Source organism: Meles meles, chromosome 9 (assembly GCF_922984935.1).
Source record: "Meles meles chromosome 9, mMelMel3.1 paternal haplotype, whole genome shotgun sequence".
Taxonomy (NCBI): domain Eukaryota; kingdom Metazoa; phylum Chordata; class Mammalia; order Carnivora; family Mustelidae; genus Meles; species Meles meles.
Window position 1 is genome coordinate 4,228,481 of NC_060074.1, and position 27,279 is coordinate 4,255,759.

The 27,279-nt window shown below is 46.5% G+C and overlaps 1 protein-coding gene across 6 annotated transcripts in view; it reads left to right on the top strand.

Annotated features, from left to right (window-relative positions):
- MYO1B (myosin IB) overlaps nt 1–11,445 on the top strand; it is a 179,708-nt gene extending 168,263 nt beyond the window's left edge. For all 6 annotated transcript variants that reach the window (XM_046018231.1, XM_046018233.1, XM_046018235.1 and 3 more), the window contains 4 exons: nt 2,502–2,634; nt 3,001–3,153; nt 4,831–4,958; nt 9,550–11,445. In XM_046018231.1, coding sequence (XP_045874187.1) covers nt 2,502–2,634; nt 3,001–3,153; nt 4,831–4,958; nt 9,550–9,673 — 538 coding nt within the window. In that variant the 3' untranslated portion in view covers nt 9,674–11,445. The remainder of the gene's footprint in view (nt 1–2,501; nt 2,635–3,000; nt 3,154–4,830; nt 4,959–9,549) is intronic.
- Nucleotides 11,446–27,279: the final 15,834 nt, after the last annotated feature.

Genomic DNA, 27,279 nt, shown 5'->3' on the forward strand with positions numbered 1-27,279 from the left:
AATATATTTGTAGGCCATTTCTAGCAGAGTTTGATTTTAGTAATACATGAGAGGGTTTTAATTTTATGAATTATTTTATGATCAGCTGGATATGAATACACAGAAACACATCTGTGCCACGGCTCTCACAGCAGACTTAACTGATGTGAGATTACATTTGTTGGTTTTACTTCATTGACGTTAGCCTGAATACTTCCCTAAATAATTAGAAGTTGCCCTTTAAAATACAAGTTGTGTAGGCTATTAAGATAAATTTACATTGTTAATTCTTTTTAGTTTTCGGTCATTTTCAGACCCCGCTTGATCAGTCTGTGTTGGCAGTTCTCTGGGACCCCTGTTCCAGTCTCCTGTGAACCAGCGGGCTGGGGCTCGTTTGCACCGTAATGAAGAGTGAACCGTCACTTTCTGAGTACTGCCAAAGCCCTGGTCCGCCAAAGTCTTTGCTAAGTCCTTGGGCATGATGGCAGTGGCTTGTGCAGTCAGATCCCTTCCTTTACTGTAAACACCGAGTGCTCAGTAAAAGCAGGGACGCCCACTGTGAAGTTCGCCCAGTGAAGTCGTTGGTAAAGACTCTGCTTCCTTGAATATCCATACATCTCCCAAGTTCATCATTTCTGCTCCAGAATTCCTATCCCTTTTTTTTTTTTAAAGATTTTATTTATTTATTTGACAGACAGAGATCACAGGTAGGCAGAGAGGCAGGCAGAGAGAGAGAGGAAGGGAAGCAGGCTCCCTGCTGAGCAGAGAGCCCGAAGCGGGGCTCGATTCCAGGACCCCAGGATCATGACCTGAGCCGAAGGCAGAGGCTTTAACCCACTGAGCCACCCAGGCGCCCCCCTATCCCTTTTTCATCCGATGTTTCTAAAAAAAGTTAGATTGGACAATTTCAAGCCAAATCTCTAACAACTTTTAGCTTCTCCCAAAGGATGGCCTAGAGATGAAAAAGCATTATATGCTAAGTATATTCACATGTATTACAATATGCTGTGTTTATATTTTCCCTGTCTTTATGCACAATGGAAGGCTCTTCCTTTTGAAAGCTGAAATAAACATTATTGCCAGGCTCATGTGGTTTAAATATTTTAAATGACCCAACTTGCTGGGTCATCTGATTTGGCGGCTTGTGATGGTTTCCACTCCCTCTAAGTCGAATGTAGCATCTAAATCCAAAGTTGTTCCGAGTGCCTGCTCTGTAAAGCACATTCAGACATGAAAATGGCCTATAGACTCTCTCCAGCAACCAATCCATTTAACTTTGATAGATTTTTAAATTGTAGAGTAATCATCTTAATTAACATTCCCTGTTGATGACTCTTCAGAAACGGGAAAGAGAAAAATACATCTGTGAAGAAACATTCAAAGGCTCCTAGCACTTTTTATTATTAAAAACATGTTTGAATGTGAACAACAGGAAAAATCTATTAATGTCAAGCCAAGTCCTTTTGGGGTAGTTTTATCCATTTTCAGGGACGGTGGCACGCTCAGCCGGCAGCTGTCGGAGGGGTGGAATGATTTCCACTCCCACCAGTGCGTGGAGCCGAAGCCCTTACGGCGGGCGTCAGCCTTTTATATGCCGGGCGCTCAGAAGCACTGACCACCTATGGGGGGGTTTTTCTTCCCTGACCCTCCACCCACAACACAAGCATTTCAAGTTTCGTCTGCAAATTGCCAGAACTTTGTAGCTCAAGACGAAGTCACAGTTGTTTTTTCAGGTGGTTGTTTTCTTGTGTGGGGGCTTTTTGGGGGTGGGTGGGGCTGTCTTGGAAGAGGTTTCCCTGAAAATGTCACCCTGCACGCCTTTAGGGAAATGGGCATCTTAGTGCACGGTCGTGCCGCTTGCAGGATGGGGTTTGTCTGAAGGAAAAGTGCTCTGGTTCCGAATGTTCACCTTGTCCGTTTAGGGCCGTATCCTTGGAGGAGAGGCCTGATTCTTCTTTCAGACATTGCCTGTGTAGGGCCAGAGTTATGTGGTGGTGTAAGTGCTCTGTAGTGCTCTTGTAAAGTGCTCACTCTGGATCTGTGCTCCCCCAGACGGCCTCTTGGTTTTCTTATTCTCCACAAGAAGTTTCTCTTTGAAACAGGTGATTGTAACGATCTGTGCTCTTTTTTCCATTGCCACATATTGTGAAAGGCACTAAAAGTCCTTTGTGGGCAGCTGTTAACTTTCTATTAACAGATTAGAAGGAATTGCCCTTCCCTTCACATGAGACCGTGCATGTGGGTCTTGACTCTATTTCCTGCGACTCATTTCTATCTTGATTGTTCCATACAATAAGATTTTTATCAAAGTCCTACCTATAAAATGCCATGATCCCCTAAAAAGTATATTTGAAATAGGTTTCAGGTTTCATTTCCAACTTATATATAAGTGACCTATAAAACAGATAAAATTAACTTCGATGAAGTCACGTGCTTCAGAATCAGCTGAGACGGTGTTACCTTTGTCCAGTAATGGCTCCATCGGGAACCATTTCTGATGTAAGGGAATTTGTTTCCTCTAGTGTTGGGCAGCCATTCCAAGGAGCTTACCTGGAAATCAACAAGAATCCCAAGTATAAGAAACTCAAGGATGCCATTGAAGAAAAGATTATCATCGCTGAAGTTGTGAACAAAATTAACCGTGCCAATGGGAAGGTAAAAATGCCAACCCTGGGGCCTGCAAGAAGTGCTTCTCAGTTGGGGCAGACCTTCTGCTTTTTCTGCTTTCTGATCATTCTGCTTGGCTTTTGTATCTCAGCAAAGTTCCCGTAACGGGAGCTCTTTCAAGACCCTTACCTTGAAGTTTAGGTGGAATTTTGCTTGTTCTCTGAAACTTATATGACTTAGATCTAGTATCTCTGTTCTTAGCGGGTTCTCAGTTCACCTAGGTTTGTGTGCTGGGAGATACGGACGTGGACGGGCTCTTCCACAAATAACAAACGCTTTAAACTCACGGACCACTTGGGGTATTTTTGATCATTGGTTTCGGATCCTTATTTGTTTTGTTTTGTTCTGTTTTAGAGCACATCTCGGATTTTCCTCTTAACAAATAATAACCTCCTTCTTGCCGATCAGAAGTCGGGGCAGATCAAGTCTGAGGTTCCCTTGGTGGATGTGACCAAAGTGTCGATGAGCTCCCAGAACGATGGCTTCTTTGCTGTCCACCTCAAAGAGGTAAGGGTTCACCTGTTGCCTTGACTGAACGATCTCTGCGTTTGCCCGGTCCCTGAGCTGCTGGAGTAGAATTTCCCACATCTGAAGAATGTTATTATGTGAAGTTTGTAATGTATAAACTTCTTAATGATTTGCAGATTGTGTCTATGTTCGTTCCCATGTAATATCTGAGGCTTGGTTTTTCAGTAATTAAAATTGATTAACTGAAGTTGAATTGATAGAATCACATTTATTAACTTGTCCATCGAGCTCTAATTTCACTGAACAGCTTCAGTTTGCACTCACTGACATGCACGTGTTTGAAAATAGTGCTTGGAAATATCAGGGTATTCTGTGCCTTCTCCTGTTTTTTATCGATACACCAACTTAGTAAATGTTCCTTCGTTCATCTTTGTGAGTTTTTTATTAAAGAATGCAACCACGGTAAAAACTGCCTAGTAATTTTGACCTCGGGATTTTTTTAACGTTTCTGTGCTTTTTTAGCTTAGCTAGAACCTCCTGATTTGAACGGTGTAGCTAAGAAGGCAGGCTTTGGAGTTTGTCTCACTACTTCTTCAGTGACCTGGGCCAAGTCATTTAACTTCATGGGCCTGCCTCATTCTTCCCTTCTTTCAAATGGAGAGAATAATGGTACAAGTGCATAGCGTTGTTGCAAGGATGAAACGAGACACGGTGTGCAGGGGCCTGGGCTGCAGTGTTCAGTCCCTGAATGAGCAGGTGCCGCAGGTGTGAGTCGTATTCAGGGACGTCCGTCTAGTTGGTGGCACCCCTGTCTCGCGGCTTCTACACTTAGGAAAGTCCCATACTGTCAGTTCAACCTGTTTCCCCGCTGGTGGATCTTAACTTAAAAGGAGCACGTCGGGGCGCCTGGGTGGCTCAGTGGGTTAAGCCTCTGCTTTCGGCTCAGGTCATGATCTCAGGGTCCTGGGATCGAGCCCCGCATCAGGCTCTCTGCTCAGCAGAGAGCCTGCTTCCCCCTCTCTCTCTGCCTGCCTCTCTGCCTACTCTGTCTAATAAATAAATAAAATATTTAAAAAAAAAAAAAAAAAAGGAGCACGTCTGGCCCTAAGACAGCGATTCTGAACCTCGGTTACGCTTCGTAGTGCCGAGGCCCAGGCCGTAGCGGTCCCTCCCCCGCAGCACCACCGCATCATTTCCTGGGAGTGGGGCGCACCCGTCCTTTCTGCCGGCTCCCTGGTCTGCCCGGGTGGAGAGCCACTGCCCTCCCGTTTTTGTTGGGAGTGTTCCTGCTGTTCTTATTTTCTTTTAGCCAAATCACTGAGGAATTCTTACAACAGCTCTTTCAGATGAGTTACAAGTTAGGTGAGTGCTTCTCAAGCCTGAATGTGCAAACAGACACTCCGGGATCCTGTTGTGGTTCCTGCGCGGCCGGCCTGCGGCGGGCCCGAGGCTCTGCTTTCTAGCAAGCTCCCAGGTGATGCTGACGGGGCCTCTGGTCCCTCTGCCGGCTTCGGGCAGCACAAGGTCGGGTAACCTTCCTGCGAGCGCTCCGGGCAGGTTGGAAGAAATGCCGCTTGGGTGGTTGCGTGTTTGGAAGAGTGGACTCCAGTAGCTGATGCTTCTGAGAGACCAAACACTTGTTCAGCCCCGCCTGCAAGCATTACCTCCTGAGCTGTCTCTGATTGTGACAGTCTGCCTCCTGCTTTGTCCTTGCAGGGCTCGGAAGCGGCTAGTAAAGGAGACTTTCTCTTCAGCAGCGATCACCTGATTGAAATGGCCACCAAGCTGTACCGGACCACCCTCAGCCAAACCAAACAGAAGCTCAATATCGAGATTTCGGATGAGTATGTGCATCCTCGTGTGAATGTGCCATTTCCCTCTCCGCGTCATTGCTTCCGCCGAGCGCTCCTGTCTCCTGCATGCGTACAGCCCCTACCGTCAAGCAGCCAGTGTGTGTCTGGTGTTCGTTCTAGATGGTGAACGGGCAGCGGAGGTGCTGGTCAGGTGCTCGCCGTCATGTCCCTGACATCCTGGCGGAAGAGACAAATAAGCAAAAATAAGAAATGGGCGATACGATTTTGACTCGTGGCAGGGTTTGTGGAGGGAAGCAAGGCAGGGTGAGGGCCAGAGGGTCCTCTATTTGATAGGGGGGTCAGGGAGCCTTGTTTGATGTGATATTTGACTCGAGACTGGAATCAAGGGAGCAAGCCAGGCAACAACCTGGGACGTGCCATCCAGGGCAGGGGGCAGTAGGTGCAAAGGCCCTGCGATGGGAGCAAAAGTGGCGGAATGAATGGTAGGAAATGACTGGAAAGACAGGCAGAGACCTGCCACGTAGACCTGAGGTGCTGAGGTAGGGAGTTGAGATTTTACTGTGCATGATGCGATGCCGTCGTGCTTTAAGCAAGGGGGGGCGTGATCGGATTTGTGGTTTTCAAAGATTGCTTTGGCTGCGGTGTGGAAAATAGCTCTAGGGAGGCAAGAGTGGAAGCAGAAAAAAGTTCGGAGCTTCTTGGAGCGTCTAGGATGACGGGGCTTAGGCTAGGGTGTGAGTGGGAGGCAGTAGGAAGTAGTCAGATTCCAAAGGTAATTTGGAGGAAACAAGAGGACTTATTAACAGGTTAGATGCTAGATTTGGGGCCTGAGCCCAAATGATGGTACCATTTCCTGCAACAGATGACACAGAGGAAAGAGGAAATATCCGAAATTTCAATATTGACTTCGATACTGCATTTGTGACGCCTTTCTTTCGTGCTAGAAAGTAGAGTTACAGAATAAGCTTCCCATGTTGACTATAAATTTGAAATTTTGCTTTTTCCCCTTCACAATAGGACTCTAATTATAGGTAGTGATCGTTTACGTGCAGGTTGGAGCACCCCACGCACTTACTAAACCTGTTGATCTGATATCACGTGAATGAATCTGAGTCGCGCGCTGGTTGATACTTGAAGGGTTACTTGCTTTCCAATGGACGGTTTCCTACCTGCTTATATGCTTACGTGGATAAAGTAAGAATTTTACATAACTGGATTGCTCAAGAACGATTTGATTTTCTCATTAAGGTTTTGCCAGTGTGTTCTATTTCACTTCTTTCTAGAAGTCTTTCTAAAGTAAATTCATTCCCATTCTTATCCCTGCATAAGCCAAACTAAGTCTTGATGCTTGGGGATTCACAAAACCGTAGTCTGTCCTGTTCTCACTGTACATTAAAAACGAGCTCAGGTTGGTGGAAGATGGACCTTTATGTATCCTCTACATTGGAAATTGAAGTTTGGACTAAAGAACTTTTCTTGTCATTGGGTCCTTTCTCATTAAACAAAGAATCTTAGGAAAAAATATACAGTGGTCAGTTGGGCTCCAGTCAGTTAAGGTTTTAACCTGTCAGGGCCTGTTAGAACTGGAAACTCTGTTAGCTGGAATGCGTCCGAGCTGGGAGGCAGGCTTCCCTGCCGGTGGAACTGACGGTTCCCACCGACCCCGGGAAGATCCTCCATGTTCCAGAGGCAGGAGCTCCTTGGCACGTGGGTGAAGCAGCCTCCTCCCCGGCTCACCGCGTTAACGAGGCTGTCTGCACAGAGAAAGTCGCGTCGACATGCAGGCACAAAGGATTGCTACTCTTAAGCATTTCTCAAGCTGGTGTTCTAAGGACACTGCCTCTGCCTTGAGGAAAGTGCTTGGTGGATGTTTATAATCCTTCCTTACTTCAGTTCTTCCCGGATGCGCCGTCCTGTCATACGTCATGACCCTCCGGAGGGGCTGGGTGGGAGGGAGAGCGCAAGCTGTGGCCCTCGTACGTGGTCAACCGCGGAGCCCTCCCGCGGGTCTCACGGTGCGTGGCTGAGGCTGTGCCTGCAGGAGAGTTCACTCACGGGTGCCCCAGACCCTGCCTTGTCACGGGGTGGGGAGGACAGTGGTATGATGTTCTGAGTGTGTCACCGTGCAGTAAACATCCTTGGGTACCAAGTTGACAGGGCAGTCGTGTGAAGAAGGCAGAACGTTTAGGAGCGCTGTGAACCGGTCTGTAACACCTTCTTTCTCCAGTTCCTAACTGGTGGTTGGTTCATAGATATAGTTCATAGCTGATGGGACCCCGCACGCCTGCAACACAGGGAGCTCCCGGGCAGAACAAGGACCCCGGGGAGTCTGATTCATAACCTCTACAGCTCTTAAGCAGGGATCATAGGCCTCCTGGGAGACCCTTTTAAATTTAAACAAAATTTGACAAAGTCACGGGCAGGGGTGCCCATGATGTATTTTTTTCACCCTAAATGGCTTTAATCTCTTTCACTGCCGGCTCTGCAGTTTAGTGTTCTAAGTGGAGCGCAGTTCAGTGGCTGAACCTTCCTCAGCAAGGGTCTCGGAAGTAGGAAGCAATTACTTTAATAAACCCAGTCTCCATAGTCATTCTGGAGAAACTGGATATCGATTTCCGGGAGGAGAGTCACAGTTGTGTTTACTCCTTAGGGCGGTTTTAACCTGCTTTGTAATTTCCAGTCCTTCGGCTCCCAGACTTTTCAGTCCGTAAGTACATTGCATTTTAAGGACGACTGTTTCTAAAAAATTTCTGAAAATGAAGTCCTTCCTGAACGTGTTGGAAGAAACCAAAATGGATTTGTTCTGTTAAATATTTTAAACACATGTATGTATATGTACATGATATATCACTTCAGTGTAGACAGTTGTTTTTGAACATTTCAACTCAAACAAATCATCTGATTCTTTCTGCTGTGAAGTTCTGACCGGCATTGACGCAGTAGAACGATGTGTTCAACATGATTGTTCGCTGGAGAATGATTCTCTGAGCATAGTGTCCTGCCTGCGGGCCACGCTGCAGTTTTCACTTCTAGGAAGTGGAAGTAAATAACAGTACCTGCCCGCGGGTTTATTTCAAAGTTGTGTTAACACATGAGCTTACTAGGAATAGTGCAGTGCGTGCAAATACCTCGGGCGCCTTCGCTGTCGTCATTTCTGGAGCGAATCACACTCGTGAATCGTGAACATGAAGACAGCCAATGCCAGAGTTATGGGGACAGAACTCCCTGTACTTTTATTATACCAAAAGTGGTCTTTGAATATTAAAATTTCCAAGTATCTGATTTTTTTAAGTGCGTGTATTGGCATTAGACCTGGAAGGTGCTTTCCTTCTTTGAGGGCGTAGATGTAAGCACATGTACCAATGACGTGATTTCGGAACTACAGCTCTTTTCTTCAGTGCTTTCAGATTGAAAAGAAACAGCCCATTTAGAAGCTCGGACGGACCGTCCTGTTAGGCCAAGTGATAAGTCAGGAGTTATGTGTCACATTTCACTCCCCTAGATCAGAGTCTGCAAAGCACGGGCTCTGTAGACCTTGACACTGAGACTAGTGTGCACAGAACATAGCTGTTCGGTGTCTGCACTGTGGTAGATCCGGTGAGCATGTGATCTGCAGCGTGGTTGGTGGAGCGACTCTGCTGCGTCACTCAGAAACTCAGGCAGCTCAGAAACTGCCCTGAGAGGCATACTGGAAAGCGGTAACGTTGTCCTAACTCTGATGGTGGGGAGAACAGCCCTGGCTTTGAGGCGAGAGCGCCGGGGTTCTGGACCAGCCATGCCACTCTCCTGCCTCCTCAGGGATGCCGTCCTTGTGGGCGGGGACCTGACGGGATCCATCTGGGTGTCCTCCGCAGCACCCAGCCCGGGAGGAAGGCGTATGTTTGTGGCAGGAAGGTGTGATACATAATCCTGTGGGCAAGCACTTGATCCCTGATGGTCTGAAAGGGAAGATTTGGACTGGACGGTGGTTTCCCACGGTGTGCCACACAAAGTCCTGGTCGGTAGGAGGTGACTTTGTGTGTACACCGATAGAGTTTGTAAATTCTGTAGTTTTTTTAAATATCCATTTGGTGGATATTAGAAAAATATAAGGGGCAGGTCAAACTTGTGATGTTGTTACGGTATCATTCCATAGGTCACCGCTATTTTGAAATACATTTACTTACGATAGAAACGACTATTGCACAGTGCGTAGATATATAAAAGCAGTTTAGGAAATAGGTGAGTAACCAGTGGTTGGAAACCGTGGTCTCTGGAGGGTCTCTAGACCCCTTTCCCGAAATTATTCCTTCCATTTTCTGAAATTGTTGATAACTTAATAGGACTCCTGCCCCAGTTTCTATTTTTGCTATGTGAAAGTGGAGGAAAATGGGAGAACAGCATGTTGGGGTTTCCACTGGGAGCGTGGAAATAATTCCTCTTAGCTCTCCCCGCCTGGCTGGAATATGGAGCGTTAATGAACTTCAGTTTCCGTGGAGCTAAGCGGTGGTGACAGCAGGAAGTGCTGCGGAAGTGGGATGCTTGTCAAGGTCAACATCCACGAAGGAGCAGAAGCTTGGTTAGTGTCCTCCTCTGCTCTCATGTGTTTACTTTTCTTTAATTTGTCCTGTTCTTCTTCTAGGTTCCTGGTGCAGTTCCGACAGGATAAAGTATGTGTGAAGTTCATTCAGGGCAACCAGAAAAATGGGAGCGTCCCAACATGCAAACGAAAAAACAACCGTCTGCTGGAAGTTGCCGTTCCTTAACCGGCTCCTCCTCTCTGCTTTCACGGACTTGTTTCGTTGTAATAGTGCAATTTTGTTTTGTTTTGTTTGGGGTTCATTGTATGTTTGGGAGTTGCCAAAGGCTAATACTGTTAGAGATCCTTGGCAAAATAAAAAAATATTTGACTAATTAATTTTTACTATTGGAATAGTTTTAACCCTTATTAAAATACGCAGCCTGTCCTGGGACAGGAACGTAGACGCTCAAAGTGTCTGTGCGTGTCATACGTGTTCTTTGTTTAGCATCATGTTAGATCTGTGTGCCCGCAATCAGCGTATTCCTCATCAATCATTACTAAGTAGAGGAAATGGTCCCAAAAGGAAACTGCATTCATGCATCAGTATTTATCGAGTGCCTCCCCCTGGCTAGGCACAGTGCTGGGTGGCATGAAGACGGACGAGGAAGGTTTTCTGTTTCTCAGGCCATGGCGTTCTGGCTGGCTGGTGCTGTCCTGACTAGGGCTAGGAGAGGTCGAAGACGTTGAAACCAAAACAGTGTAACTATTGCCAATGGAGACACCGTTATTCCAAATCCTGTAGCACGGTCTCAACCACTACACTTCAAGAAGGGCTGGCCCTAGAAGTAGAAACAGATGACCAAGTGAAATGCCTCCACAGGTGGATTCTGTTTGAAAAGAGAAAACTGACATTTCAGTAGGACTTTTAATTTCTTTGGCTTGTCATTGCTTTTAACAGTAGAAAACAGAGTCATTCTTATCGTAGAAAAAGTAGCGGAAGTAGTCCCGTAAGATTATATTTTCCTGTTTCTGGTAAACCTTGTGTATGATCCCGCATAAGCTAATATTTGCGGAGTGTTGTTTTCATCCCAGTCTGAGTACGGATTTTGAACAGCTAATACAGTCAAGGGCTGACAGCCTTTCAGATCGTGGCAAGCATTCTGTACGACGTGCAATAAACATCCCGGATCTTCTCTGGAAGTTTTATTTATAATACACATTTTGTAGGAGAGAGTTGATTGGTACGGGGCGCATATTTTAGTCAAGGAGCAAAGTTGTTTATACTAATTTGCGGAACTTTTTCTTTTTCCCCAAATTCACAATAAGGATTCATTTTGGAAACTACATTTTAAACTTTGGAGTCAAATTGTTTCTTATTTGGGAGGATAATGTATATACATTGGTATGTTAAATAATAAAACTGTTCTAATTTGGTGCCATTTCCTGGATCACAACTGTATTTTTGTATTTCAAGCTGTGTTCTCATGTTGTGTGTCAATATAAGATCGCACCGAAAGGCTTTATTGTTCAAACATTTTGTGTCTTCTGTGTAATTGAATCCCACTGACCTTTTATAAACCAGAAACATTCATTGAAAGTATTTTGGGGGGACCTTCTTTTAATTTTTGTACTTCAAAAAAATCGCTCCCATAAAGAAATTCTCAGAAGCCTTAGTGTTTATTGGTGCAGGTAGAGGAGAGCATTACTTTCTCTCAGTGTTGCGTACCATGTACCTAGAGCGATAGATTGATGGTTCCTGAAGTAGGTGAGTAGAAATCTGGGACTAAGACGTGTTCTTAAAAAATGTTTAAAAAAATATGTAATACATTCACACTGTTCAACGTGTGAGTAAGGATAGACAGAAATACAGTGCTTATCCTCCGTCCCATCATTCCTCCGTCTGCTCAGTTCCAGCCCCTCCCCAAGTTAACCATTGTTTTTACTTGCTTTTGCACAACTTTGTGCATATGCTTCCAAAACAAAATAAAAATATAGATTCTTATCTCCTGCTTTAGTAGACAAAAGCTAGTACTCTGTAGACTTTGTTCTTTACTTCGTGTTTCTTTTTTTTTTTTTTTTTTAATATTTTATTTATTTGACAGAGAGAAATCACAACTAGGCAGAGAGGCAGGCAGAGAGAGAGGAGGAAGCAGGCTCCCCGCGGAGCAGAGAGCCCGATGTGGGGCTCGATCCCAGGACCCTGGGATCATGACCTGAGCCGAAGGCAGAGGCTTCAACCCACTGAGCCATCCAGGTGCCCCTACTTCGTGTTTCTTGCTCGTTGTTCTTTTTTACTGGGGCACAGACTTCTCTGTCGTGTGGATCTGTTTATCCAGTCCCCTCCCAGTCGTCGCTGGGTTGTTTCCCACAGGGAAATTTAAGTCCAAGAGAGGGAGGACCAATAGTCCACAGGTCTACTTGTTAAATTCTCCCAAATACCATCTCTGCAGATCAGTCAGTATGATGATCAGAAACAGTAACAGTTAGCAACAATACATTTCCCAGAGTTGACTTCCAATAGAGAAGCCATTTAATCTCAAACTTTGTGGTAAGTGTTCTCCAAGGATTTAACAATAGTTCTATAAAGTAGTTTGGAGTGACGGTGTTTTTGCACATAATCCATCACTCCGTCTTGCATTGAAGTACTCAGTAATTTTTGGTCATGAAATTAATTCTAGGTATGTTGTAACTTGACTTGACAAAGTTTTTCCGAACCTTAGCAAGAAAACTTCCTTACGCTCCAGGGTGAAATGTGCCTCCTCAGAGTTTCCTAAACTGACCAAACCACAGCTGCTACGGAGAGCATCCTTGAGCGATACAGACCGGAAGTGAGAGTTCTTAATGTTTTCAATACATGTAGTGATGCCTCCTTTTTTTTAATTTAAATTCAATTTGTTAACATACAGTATTAGTCTCAGAGGTGACATTTTAGTGATTCATCAGTTGCCTATAACACCCAGTGCTCATTACATCAAGTGCCTCCTTAATGCCCATCCCCCCGTTACCCCATCTCCCTACCCCCTCCCTGCCTTCTTTTTTTTCTACAGGGAGCAAGCGCTAGGGATTAGGGTAAATGTCATTGCTGCAAGCAATTTTTTGAGGTTTTTCAGCTCAGAAATAGAATATTAACCCTAGTCTTCAATCATGAGATTAGAGTGGGGTCAAAATCACAAGGAAAGCTTGTTTTTAAGACTCAACCAACCATGCAGATGCCTGGGCCCTACCCCTTCCCAACTGAATCAGAATCTCCAGGACAGAGCTCGAAAATCTTGAAATTTACAATTTACAAGAAAATCACCAGGTGATTCAGCACATTAAAGTTTGAGAACCACCCAGAAAAAAATCCCAGAGCTTCTCTGTAGCTACACAGCCGTGTCTCTTAACAAGTGCCGTGGGAGGGGATTCTGATGCGCCCCTCGGGAGTCACCCAGAGTGTCTCTAGCTGCACCCGTAGCACAGGCCAGGGTCACTAGCGCCACCCGCCGCCCACCCCGGCACTGGACAAGCATTACTGGTAAACTGTGGCATTGCCCTATTATAACGGGTGAGCAACCCGTATTTCCTTATCTTTGAATTTCTGTCGCTGTCCTGCAGTAGAGAAAGTATTGGCAGCACTCCACATTCCCTGGGTGCTCGGGCCTGGCCACAGGGCCCTTCAGCCACCACTTCATTGCCCAGCCCCTGGAGTGACTTGGAGGTCGGGACGAAGAGATGTGCTTGGGAAAAGTAACCAGGCAATGAGTCCTAAATCTCAGACCATGGTCATTGGCCAAGTTTGCAGTGTGGTGGACCTGCTACCCTTGACTTTGACTTCACGTAGCACGGGGCAGGAAAGCAACTCTCTAATAGACTCGTTATAGCTTTGGTTCCCCAACCTTGGAATAAGAACCTGGACCCGGTACTTGGATGTAAAACCTTGAGCTCGAGTTTGAATACCTTCTCTCATACCGCAGGAGTTGTGGGGTATTTCTGGGATGCCAAAGCACCAGGCCAAGAGTTCTGAGAATCAGAGGCACGTCCTCAGGACGGAGATTTGGCTGAAATGTAGGACGATAAAGGGTTGTATTGTGCCATCTCAATTAGCGTGCTGAGTGAGAATTCCCAAATTCATGTACTTAAGTGTAACTATGGTAATTAGACTATGGTTCAAAATTCTTAGTCTAGATACGACAGACAACATCCTTTTCGTATGCCGCTTTTCACAGAATAGATAAGGCGTTTGGGTTCTAACCTGCTCAAATCACAAGTGCTCTTTAAAATGGCATATACCGCTGGGGTAGGATTTTGTGAATTCCTAATGTGTTGATCACATAAGCCTTTAGGAGAAGGAAGGCATCGTAGGGAGAGCTTTTTGTTTTTAAGCTGGGTGTTGCTCTCTGCTAACAACTGCCGCACTCAAATTCACTCAGCCCTGTAGGTACAGGGGTCAAAGGGAAGAGGAGGCAGGACAGCCGGTTTGCTCTTCCTTTCCCCTGGGCTGTTAAGTTTTCATTGTCCATTCGGAGACGGAATGCTGAGGAGTTAATATGCTCTTTGGAGGGGCTGCTGCTTTGGGTCTCCCGTACTGATGCCATTACCTGCTGTCCGTCCTCGGGCTCTGGTTCACGAAACCTGAGGGGGCCCCGACGGGCCGGCACTCGCCTTCTGTCTCATCAGCTTCCATTCCAACAGCCGCTCCGGAGGAAATTAATTGCTTTTGAGTTGGTTTCCTGCAAACTTGGAATGGTTTGCCTCTTTCTCTTTGGTCTGAAGATCGTTTTCCGAATCTGGAGTTAATCACAGCATAACCCACAAACTCTTCCTCATTAGCTTTTTTTGCCGCCGCGGTGGCCAGATCGCCTCTGCTCAGCGCCATACAGTCCAGCAAAAATCTAACGCTGTAACCAAGGAAAACACCGTCAGCTTCTCGGTGTTCAAGGAGGAAACTGGGAACAGAATTTGATTCCGTATTCACCCAAAGGCCTGGCAGTACTGAGCGAAAGAAACCAGCCACCTAATTTCACTTACTTAAAATACTTTCTTTTGTCCAGTTTGGAATATGATAGACTTGCGACATGGTGTTAGTTTGGGTGGATCACGTAATGGTTCAGTACATGTGCAGATAGTGAAACGACCGCGACAGTAAGTTCACATCTCTCACCTTGTAGCTCTGTCTTCTTGTGATGAGAAGGTTGAGGATGACTTGGAGTCATTCACTTGTTTTATTCATCCCAGCTTCCCTTTCCTTCCTTCCATCCATCCTTCCTCCCTCCCTTTCTCTCTCTCTCTCTTTCTTTTTCTTTCTCCCTCTCTCTTACTAATTAGTGGATCTGGCATATTCTTGTCAAAAACATTTTTTTTTAAAGATTTTTTTTTAAAGATTTTATTTATTTGACAGATAGAGATCACAAGTAGGGAGAGAGGCAGGCAGAGAGAGAGAGAGGAGGAAGCAGGCTCCCTGCCCAGCAGAGAGCCCGATGCGGGGCTCGATCCCAGGACCCTGGGATCATGACCGGAGCGAAAGGCAGAGGCTTTAACCCACTGAGCCACCCAGGTGCCCCTAAAGATTTTTTATTTATCTATTCGACAGAGAGAGATCACAAGTAGATAGAGAGGCAGGCAGAGAGAGAGAGGGAAGCAGGCCCCTGCTGAGCAGCGAGCCCGATGCGGGGCTCCATCCCAGGACCCTGAGATCATGACCCGAGCCGAAGGCAGCGGCTTAACCCACTGAGCCACCCAGGCGCCCCAAAAACATTTATTTTTTTAATGACATACGCAAATAAATGTAAACGTACCTATCAAAGCACTTTTACAAAGTGGACACGTCTGTTCCTAGCACCCAAAACAAGAAGCCCCTTTGTCCACCCCCTTCATAAGTCCCCACAAAAGTAGCTTTCTCTCATTTTCTTGTTTTTGCATCACTTAAATGGAGTCATACGATATGCGCACTTCCCTCTGGTGTTTGTTTGTTTTTGCATCACTTAGATGGAGTCATACGATATGGGCACTTCCTTCTGGCCTCTTCTGTCAGCATTAGGACTGACGCTCACTCACATCGTTGCTTGTAAAAGTTTGCTCTATCTGCCTGACACTTCATGGTGTGGGGTCATGCAATGTTGTAATCCGTTTTACTGTCGATGGGCATTTGGCTGTGAGGCGTAGATGCTGCAGATGTCCCTGGGACCCGTCTGTTGGTGACTGAATGTCCACTCGTCTGCGGCGCATGTCCCTAGGAATCAAGCTGCCGGGTCACGGGGAAGCTCACGTTCACTTCCAGCACATTGCGTCAATCTGACTTCAAAGGAACCGTACTAGTTGACGGCCCCACCAGCCATGCACGGGGCTTGCATCTGGCATCCCTGCCCCACCTGGTAGCACTAGTCTTTTTCGTTTCAGTCCCTGTCATGGAACTTAGCTTTAATCTGCATTTTCCCCGAAGATCATGCGCTCAAATACCTTTTCGATACTGGCAATTTGCCTATCTTTTGTGTAGTACCTATTCAAGTACTTTGCCTTCCTTTTTTTTTTTTTTCTGTTGGGATTGTCTTTTTTCTTTTTGATTTGTAGTTCTATCTTGGATATGAGACCCTTATCAGATACGCGTGTGGCACGTACCTCCACACGGTCTGCGGTAACCTTCTTACTCTCTTGTCAGTGTCTTTGGATGAACACATGCTCCATTTCAGTGGAGTCTGGTTCACCCGTTCTTTGCTTTACGGTTCATACTTATTGTCTCCTGTTGAAGAAATAGCTGTTGCTCAAGCTTACAAAGATATTTGCGGTTCCTTTCGGAAGCTTTATTGTTCTGCCTTTCATATTTAGTTCTTTAGTCTACCGGAGCTGATTTTTTTTTAATGGTGTAAAGTAGGGAGTCAAGATTCTTTTTTCTTTTTTCCAAATCGATAGCCAGTGGACCTGGCACCTTTTATTAAAAAGGCCACCCTTGGGGCACCTGGGTGGCTCAGTGGGTTAAGCCTCTGCCTTCGGCTCAGGTCATGATCTCAGGGTCCTGGGATCAAGCCCCGAATCGGGCTCTCTGCTCAGTGGGGAACCTCCTCCTACCCCCACCCCCGCCTCTCTGCCTGCTTGTGATCTCTGTCAAATAAATAAATAAAATCTTAAAAAAAAAAAGGCCATCCTTGCCCCACTGCACTGTTTTTAGATTTTCTATTCTATTAAATGTATTATTGTTGTGTCCCTGCTAAACCGTGTATATTATTATTGGGATGGTCGTTTAGAAGTGAAGTTCATAACTCAGAGGCCCTCTACTCTTGTGAAAGCAGGGAGTAAGGCATTAAACTAATACACACACACTCAGGTATTTGGAGTAGTGATGGTTCACCGGAGTCCTGAATACATGAACCTAAAGTCAGCCCTTTTCTTTAGCCACAGGGCTTTGGGCATGGGAGCTCCTAAAGGGATCATGCAGGGAGAACATTAAATATGTCCTCAAAGTAAGGTAACTTCTAACTTTCCATGCTATTTTGGTTTTCCACTGACGCAGTAGTTTGTCTCCATATTTTACTTCGCCCCATTTTAAGTTTTCCTTCAGGTCTTCATAAAATTACTATGTTACGGAAACGCATGTGAGTGTTTCCTTTTGTTTTCAGGTAAGACTCCTGTCCTCAGATGCGGTTGCTTTGGTGGGGAGAGAACTCCAAGAGTTTTTCTAATTCTTTAACAAACTTTCACACTATTTTTACAGTCTTTTCAACTGATTATCTTATGCAATAATAATTTATAGACAAGACCAGCTGGTGCTAGAAGTGAAGTCCTCTAGTACCCTCACATTTTTGTAATTAAAAAAAAAAGTGTTTCTAAATAACGTCCTAGTAATCACCCAATTCCTCGTGTGCAGTTAGAGCTAAATTCAGAATTGCCTTTTCTAAAATGATTGCTACAAATTCAGCTTTCCTGAGCTTGAAATTCAAATTGACAGAGAGGAACACCACTGAAAAGGCGACCGGTAGCATTAGAGACCTGCATCATTTCTTTCCTGGGGGGCACACCGTAGCAAAGGAAAACGTGCTTGTCTTTCACCTAATGTGCCGCGATCATAACCTGCTGTCTGGAAGGTGCGAGTGTCTGTAAGTCAGAGGGGAAGTAAGTTTGTATCAATCCAAGCTCCTACTCAAGACGGTCTTGGTGACACATTGCTTCAACTGTGTCTGAAAATGAATTGTGAATTGTTTCAAAATTCCCTCATTTAAAAACCCAAAAGTAGTCCTTCACCTACAAATTCAACTTCCCTTTTTTATTTGGCAACATAACGTGTATGGGGATACTGCTGTCTGGTGTCTTTTTTCTTTTTAAAGAAAATGTTTCCAACATCAGTATTTATTAAATCTACGTATACAGCATATTTATTGAATATGAATGTTGCATTTTAAAGATACTGTCTTTCCCAAGTATATAGTCTCTTTTTAAAAGTTTGCATTTAAATTCTAGTTAGTTGATGGGCAGTGTCCTATTAGCTCCAGGTGAATAACACCGGGATTCGTCGCTTCCGCACAACACCCGTGCTCATCGCAGCGAAGGCATCCGGAAGTCCCAGCTTCTAACGGGCACTGTCCTATTTAAGCAGAGTAAGTAACACTTACTCTCCTTGGTTTTGCACCTAAGAATGAACCAAAAATGAATTTCCAAAGTTTGAAACAGCTTTTAAACTAGAAGCTCACAGAATATAAGACTGTATCTCTTAGATTCAACTCAGCACCATTTTATTCAAATGAAACGACATAATGCTTTCTGATGGGGGAGAATCAGCTTCTATGCAGATGACCGACCTATTTTTGAAAATCAAGTTCAAAAAGGGCTTTACAAGTTTAATGCTCCCAAACACACCATTTGCACAGGAAAGGAAAGAACTTATTTGTACTTTGAGCCTGATTTTGTAGAATTTGAGTGACTAAACACAAATGAAAAGGAAGATATTCTTAGGTATTTTGGTATTTGTTTCTGTTGGAACACCCCTTCACTTCAGTGTAGTTTTGAGTATGAATGGGGCAAAAAGTTCTTATGTCTGGGTCCTGTTATAGACAGAAATGGCATGAATTAGGGTAACGACCTAGAAAATGGCAAAGGTTGGAATTTAGTCTGTGATGGTCTTGGATTGTTTGGCAACAGCTGTCTTTTCTTCCTTGCACAATTTGGACTCGGATCTGAAAAAGAAATGGGATCTGGTAACATTAAATGAAAAGCACTTGGGAGCTGTTGCTGAAACATTATAAAAGGGGAAGGAAATCCACCCACCAATTTGTTCTTCCCACTAGAAAACCCCCCACAGATGAAGATGCCATGTGTGGCGTCTTGAACTGCCGTCAGACCACACCAGACACACAAAGTCTGTGTGAAAGAGTTTCCTTTACGAGTGTGGTTTGATACATATAGATGTCGGCGCACCATTCATAACCCATACCCCCCAAAAAAGCCATTTGTGATGGGTACATGTGGCTCATTAGGAAACTGGCACAAGGCTGCTCAGAAGTCATCACTCCTCACATGGTTGCCACCTACCTCCCACACGAACCCCACAAACCTGTCCTCCAATGCTGCTCCGTGGGGGCGACCCCTGCAGCATTTCTTTTATGACGTTCTGCTGAGACACAGTACATTCTAGTAGTAGAATTGAGTAGTAGTTTGAGTTTCCGATTTTGCCACCAAGTCCTATTGTGATGTCATCAGGTCACTCATTTTTCCGTCACCACATCACCACTCGATCCTTTCAATATACTCAGTATTCGACTACGAAATGCTTTATAAACCAAAGTCAGATCCCGGAATGGTCCCTTTTGTTCTGTCTTTGACTTCCCCTCAATAAGTCTCATCCTGTGTGTGTCATTAGACAAAACTGCCCGTCAGCGTGGCAGAAACTACACTGCCCACTTGGAGTGTGTCTGAAAGGCTGCCGTCCTCACTGAGAACGCGGCTGCTGAGAATGACAGTGTCAGTGCAGGAAAAACACTTTCAGCTCTTACCTAAAAACAGAATTTTCCCTTTACGCAATTGTATTTCAAGAATATCAGTAGAATAATATTAAGAAATTACTTCTGTCATCTAGGGTGGTTCCCAGTATTTTCTAATATGAAGACTGCTTCTTAATTTATTCATGAATGCTGGCATGTGGGGGCCAGGCTTTTAGCATCTTCTGACTCGATAAATAAAATAATTTTTATGAGTGCACGACTTAAGTAAATATGCATTTTCTTCATCATAGCACCTCTCAACACATTTGCAAAATGGAATTACATATGTCTGCAAGTCCTATTAGTACGATCAACAAACAGGCTTGGTTCATGTGGACTCCTAGATTCCTTGCAAAAACTCCAAAGTTTCGGAATTGTGCTTCCCTATCCTCCAAGCTCTTTGCTTTACAAATAAGAAAAGTCAGGGCCCAGAGAGATGATGTGATTGTTCTGGGGTCACTGGCAGCACTAGACTGTACTCAATATCTTCTGGTATTTCCATTCCCCACCACAGGCTCCCTTAGCAGGATTGGGTAAAGATACCCAAACTCCTGTGTCTTCATTTATGAATTTACAGTGGTGCCTATTCATCGAAGATGTCACACTACACACCACGTACAAAAAGTACGTGGGAAAGACGGAACCCCATTGTGGAAGCCCAAACTGGCCATGCCTGGCCCATAGTAGAGCAGACAGAAACACAACTTCTTTTCCATAACCAGCCCTCTGCCCTCCCTGAGTCTCCACTTCCCTCAAGCTTAAAGCTCTCACTGTCATTGTTCACTCTTACACAGTTGAATATTCAAACTTGATTTTCCCAAAGATAATTATCTTTAATTCAGTTCCTACCTCTGCGCACTCTCCCCACCTTCCATCACTTCGACGGTGTAGTCATTGTCTATTGGACTCACTTCCATGCCTGCGGACCGTCCCTGTGGCAGGAAGGGACACAAAACGCTCATTTCCGAGCATTTCAGAAAGGAACTTTCTCTCTTACAGTTCTAAGGAAAGTAACAATGAAATAAGTGTTCCCTTGGTCTTCACTCATTCTTTCTAATATTCTAGGAGTTCACGCTAAGCTCATTGAGATGGTGAATATTCCAAAACCAAATAGCGTCTTTAGTATTGTAGGTAACACTAACCCGCGGCAGGAACACCCATTTTGGAAGCACCTTGGTGTTGTCCTCACGTCTGTGAAATGGTTACTTGAGCCCCAGGAGACTCGTTTTTTATGTGGAAAAGCCAAGAGATGGCCAAGGAGGAACTCTGGGTGTGGGCAGAGCAGGGCGGGTGACCCTGGCCTTCCCGCAGGCCCGGTCGCACTCAGGCTTCTCCCAAGGTAAGGGGCGAGAACGGGTGCGCTCAGCTGCCCGAGAACACCTGAGGCTTTAGGTGTTCGGTGTCATCAGGAAAACACGATTTAGGCTGGGTTGGGGTTGGGCAGGTGCTCGGTCACAGCGCTCAGTCTGGAGACACCTGTGGTTCCCAAAGCACATGCAGTTGTGGCAGCTTGCTACCCCCCCCCCGCCCCCCCCCACCCCGTTCCCCTAGGAAGCGCCAGAAAACCGAGTTTCTGAGCCTGCGACAAGCCAATGCCGCCTCGGAAAACAGCAGAGGGGACCGTGTGGACCAGCGTGACTCCCACCCGCAGCCCCGTGCGTGCGGCCCACGGGAAGAGCCTCACAGAGTGGCGGGGAAGCCTGCGCTGGGCCCGTGGTCCGGCTTTGTCCTGACTCACAGACACACGGACGCACAGATGCGCACGGACTCACAGACACGCATGGACTCACAGACACGCACGGATGCACAGACACGAACGGGCTCACAGACACACACACGGACTCACAGACACGCACGGACTCACAGACACACGCACGGAATCACAGACACACACGAACTCATGGACACACGCACAGACTCAGACACGCATGGACGCACAGACACACACACGGACACACAGACACGCAAGGACTCACGGACACATGCACGGGCACACAGACACGCACGGACTCAGACACACGGACTCACAGACACACACATGGACGCACAGACACGCACGGACGCACAGACACACACATGGATGTACAGACACACGCACGGACGCAGAGACACGCAGAGACACACGGACGCAGAGACGTGCACGGACGCACAGACACACGCACGGACGCAGAGACGCGCACGGACGCACAGACACACGCACGGACGCACAGACACGCACGGACTCACAGACACGCACGGACTCACAGACACGCAGGGACTCAGACACACGGACTCACAGACTCACACAGACACGCACGGACGCACAGACACACGCACGGACTCACGGACACGTGCACGGACGCAGACAAACACAGACGCACAGACATGCACGGACGCACAGACACGCAGGAACTCAGACACACGGACTCACAGACACACAGACACGCATGGACTCACGGACACGTGCACAGACGCAGACAAACACGGACGCACAGACACGCACGGACGCACAGACACGCAGGGACTCAGACACACGGACTCACAGACACACACAGACACGCACGGACGCACAGACCCACGCACGGACTCACGGACACGTGCACGGACGCAGACAAACACGGACGCACAGACACGCACGGACGCACAGACACGCAGGAACTCAGACACACGGACTCACAGACACACAGACACGCACGGACGCACAGACGCACGGACTCACGGACACGTGCACAGACGCAGACAAACACGGACGCACAGACACGCACGGACGCACAGACACGCAGGGACTCAGACACACGGACTCACAGACACACACAGAGACACACGGACTCAGACATGCACGGACTCACAGACGCGCACGGACGCACAGACACGCGCATGGACGCAGACACACACGGACGCACAGACACGCACGGACGCACAGACACACAGGGACTCAGACACACGGACTCACAGACACGCACGGACGCACAGACACGCACGGACTCAGACACGCACGGACTCACAGAGGTGCACGGACGCACAGACACGCGCACGGACGCAGACACACACGGACGCACAGACACGCACGGACGCACAGACACATGCACAGACGCAGACGCGCACGGACTCACGGACACACGCACGGACTCACAGACGCGCACGGAGGCACAGACACACGCAGCACCGGGCCCCGCAGCACGCACCCGCTCGGGCTGGTTTTCAGGCTGAACCTCCCTCACTGCGGTTCGCCCCGCTGGTCCCCGGCGTCCGCCCCTCCCCCCGCGCGCAGCTGCCCGAGCCCCGTGGTCACAGCTGCCCCGGCCCCGCTGCAGCCCCGAATCCCTGAGGCCGATTCCTCCCCGTTTTCTCGCTCGAACGCGCAAACCCGACGCCCAGCATTTGGACGACTCGACCCGCAGCGGACGGGGCTACGACGGCGCCCAGACCACGCGCTGCGAGAGGCCGCTCGGAGAGCCGCGGCGTGAACACCGCCGCCGTGAAGTCCGCCGGGCTCGTCTCCTAAAGCGACTGGGGGAGTCCGTCTTCCACCTGCAGCAGCACCGGTTCTCCTGTTGGAAGTGGGGGCCCGGGACCCCGTTTCCTCACCCGAACGCGCTGGGGGGCCGGCCCGGGTGTGCGCGAGGCGCCGGCCTTTGCAGTGACAACCGGCTTCTGCCCTCGGGACGAGCGCAGGGCTCGAAGCTGCTTCCAGGGGGACGAAAACCAAAAACAAGAACAAGTGATCAGAAAGAAATGAAACCTAAAACCTACAAAAACACTAACCTTTCCAGAACACTCCTGAGAAGGACGGGCCTGTGTTCTCCTCCTGGCATAGAGTTTTGTCGCTGAGGAGAACAATCTGCCCAGCACATGGCAGTGGTGGTGGGGGGTGGGGGGGAGGTTGGTTAAAGGAGGAAGCTGTTATTCCCTGAGCTGGGTCCCTTTTGTGTTTTAGGCCCCCTGGTAAAATAATCCTGCTGCAGAAGAAAAAGGCTAATGTGATCGTATTTGTTTTCCACCAACTAAAATAGCTACAGCCTTGGAAGTGCTTTTCCAGTTCCTGAAGCCTGGGGTCACAGGACGGTGGCTGCAGCGTCTTCAGTGTGTCCTTCAGCACATGCAGGAATGACAGTGACTGGCTGCCCGAGCACTGACTGGCGCTTGCACCCGCACAGCTGGTGCTTTGGACCAGAAAGAGAAATCGTCGCATCTGCAGAGCCTAATTTCTGCGCCATTTAAGCTTGCAGGGGACAGCTCACTACCTTCTCCTCTGAGAGCCTTGGGGCCCGGATGCTGAAGAAGCTAAGGGCAGAGGCTCTCCCGCCTTCTATTTCTGGCCCTTGCTCAACAGGGAAGCCTTATTTGCATTTAACTTTTGAATACGGGGCCCTTCTTGAGGTAGCAGTACTGTTCTGAGAGTTCCATGTGCTGGTGACTGACGGATATTCAAAACAATCCAACCTATATTATTCGATTCAGCCTCTCTTGTGGCTGAATTGTTTTCTGAAAGACAAAGTGTCCAGAATCCTCAGTTCTGAGGATGGTGTGGGGGGCAGGGGGGCACCCTTGGGCATATGCACGTGGGTACACATCAGAACAGAACAAAACCAAACAAAGAACCTTTGCTATGTGCTTGCTTCTTTGCACTTTGACCTCAGCTTGCAAACAGGCGGATGTCAGCTGGGATGGATCTGATCAGGAAGTGCTGGAGATATTTTTGTAGCTATTTTGCAACATAAAGCTGCATCTTTCTGCTTCCCTTGAAAACAACACATCCCGTCCCTCAAAGATCATAACACTTGGGTTAAAATTTTTAAAAGAAAGAGAACAAAATAGAATTCCATGATGCTGGCTTGGACTGTATCCACCACCTTTGACCCAAGTCCCAGATGCCAGGACCCTAGAGGTCACTGTTAATTCCTTCCCTGCTACTGGAAAAAATGTAGCTTCCTTTCATGCCGACCGAAAGCTGTTCTGTGGCTCTCTGCAGGGTGGACTGCTGTGTTGGCCTGTGAGGCTCCAGGCCATTCTGACAAACCAATGGAGAGAAGAGAAGGACAGAAGGGACAACCAAGGATGACATCTTGGAGACAGGGACGGGCTCTGGCCTGGCTGTGTGAACAGAGCGGCGGGCAAGTCACAGCAACCAGGGATAAGGATGCAGGTTTGGGCTGGTGACAAGTGGGAGGGGATGTCGCTGTGGTGGCTGAGGCCATTGGAGTTGGATGCCACAGTCCCTAACTAATAAATGTATAAACTGTCACTGTACATTTCTCAGTGAGCCTTCTGGAACTCAATGATAAAAAATGATTTTACTAGATCAAAAGTAATTGTCTAAATCATAAAATTAATTTTTCAGAAAGATGATGTTGAAACTTCCCAAGGAACAAAACACTGTATATGGTCGAATAAAGCTGTATCTTGCCTCTGTCATTCCCCCACCAGTGGACTCCCGCTGACCCACTCTGGGCCACATTGCTTTGTGCCTGGAGAGGACATCCCCTCCCCACACCCGCTTCCGCTCAGCCTCTCCCTCCCAGTGACGTCACACCACTCGGCGCAGCATCTCATCTGTCTGTCCATTGGTTCATTTTGGTTCACTGCAACTCTGAGAAGTTTTCTTCTCTGCTTGCGCACACTCTTAGGCTTTCCTTCTTGCCCCTTAGCTTCTCAGTTTGCATAGAAGAATTATGTTGTTTCTTCATCTTTATGACATTTATGAGCCAAAAATGTGTGCCACTGTCCTTTAGAGCACTTAGTTATCTTTAACTGTTCATGTTCATTAGTGAGATTCTCTCGTGAGTTTCCTTCTCCCCTGGAAGAGAGGAACTTGGTAAAGGTGGAGACTGATTTTTCTCACGCCTTTGTTTCAAAAATATCTCCAGCTCTAATATTGTTGCAGGCACATGGCAGAGATATAATCAGTAAATATTTGCTAAATTATTGAATAAATGGACGAATGCAATATTTATTGAGCACCCACTATATATCCAATACTGACATAGATGCTGGGGCTATAATGACAGAAGCTTATATTCTAACTGAAAAATGCATCAAATTATCTACATTTAAGTAAAAGAAAAAGCAACCAAAAATAAACATCATAAAAAACTGGTATGATCAAGCTTTAAAATCCTTCAAAAATAAGCATTCTATCTCCTTATCTTTTTAAACTAAAACTCTCCTATGTGCCAGCTTTCAAGGGGGAATATTTCCTTTTTAACTTCATTATTTTTCTCTCTTAATGACTAGTATTATATAATATTATTTCCAACATGTGTCTTTGCAAACATGAGGTGTTTCAGACACATTACAATATGAATAGGCTTTGGATGTGAGCGTGGGAACCCAACTGCCATTTAGAGCATTTTATAAGAGAAGATATTCATGTGTCTAACAATGAACTTAACTCCAGAAATACACACCATCTGCATGAGTAGAAGGGATCTCAGCGTGGGCAAAACCCAACGAAATGTTGAAAAAAGCATTGCAGACTGTTAGTACCTGACTTTAAAAAAAAATGGGTGCGGGTGCCTGGGTGGCTCAGTGGTTTAAGCCTCTGCCTTCAGCTCAGGTCATGATCCCAGGGTCCTGGGATCGAGTCCCGCATCGGGCTCTCTGCTCAGCAGGGAGCCTGCTTCCTCCTCTCTCTCTCTCTCTCTGCCTGCCTCTCTGTCTACTTGTGATCTCTCTCTCTGTCAAATAAATAAATAAAATCTTTAAAAAAAATGGGTGCAAGTATTTTAGCTACTCATTGCCCCAGGAATATTATTATGACGATGGAGAACTTGATGGTGACCCTACAGTGTGGTGTGAGTTCTATCTTCTCCCCAGGTTACTGGTCACCCACAACTCAGATTTTTTCCTCCAAAAGAAAAGAGAAAAAACGAACACAACTCGACTTCTGTCACCTCTGTTGATGTGGCCTACCATTCACCGACTAGAAAAGGAGGCAAACCTTGCCATCAAGTCACGTGAACTCTTGGTAGGTATTAAAATTTAAAGGCGTATTGTGAACACGTTCTCCCATGAAAATGCTATATTGATTTTGCAGCATTTCTTTTCTTTATTTTCCTGCCTTCTGCATCCTTTTCGTTTATTCATTCATGTGTCAAAAACTCATGGGGAGGAAGATGAAGACTAGTTAACGACATAGAAGGTGTGTAACCCTCCCCACAAAATTGTGAAAACAGAAATCGTGCCCATGTACAAAATATATCCTCATGCTGCATGTTCCATTGTCACTGAAGTTCAAAGACTGAATTTAAAAATTACGGTAGCAAGGACTCTAAATTGAGCCTAACTCAAGTTGAAACTTTTTGCTATCTTCTGTATCATTTACTTCATACAGTTACAAGTACGGCAAAAGGCGACACGCGTATCTGTATTTAAGATGGTGAAGAAATGGCAGATATCCATTCTAACGTGCTTCATTCTACAGTCGATTTTTTTATTCACATCAATTCTGCCTAAATATTTTCAAATCCTTTGGGAATGAGCCTCTTAAAAATGAAATCTGCTTCCTACTGGGGCAAATGCTGGACGAGGCTTGTTACCATCGCAGCAAACACTTCAGTGTGTACATGTTTGTGCAGATCATGGTGTGTTGAGAGGTGTGACGTGTCCCCCCTATTGGCTGTGGGTAAGCCTAAGTGTCAAACAAGCACTGACTTGTAAATATGCGCTATTCTGAAGACTCACTGCTTCTGTGAACTAGAATCTTCTCCACATGCACCCCGTTTGAAGAAAAACTGGTCTGGAGACCTGTACTTGGAAAACACAATTTACAGATAGATTTGCTTCATTAAAGATTCCTTCCCTTTAGGAAAGAACGTCCCATGGGGCTCTTATAGGTAGCCAGCAACATCAGTGAACTTTGAATATTGGGTTTCCAACTTTCAGAAAGACGGATTTTGCTTGGGTGGGGGGGAGACTCCTGCATTCA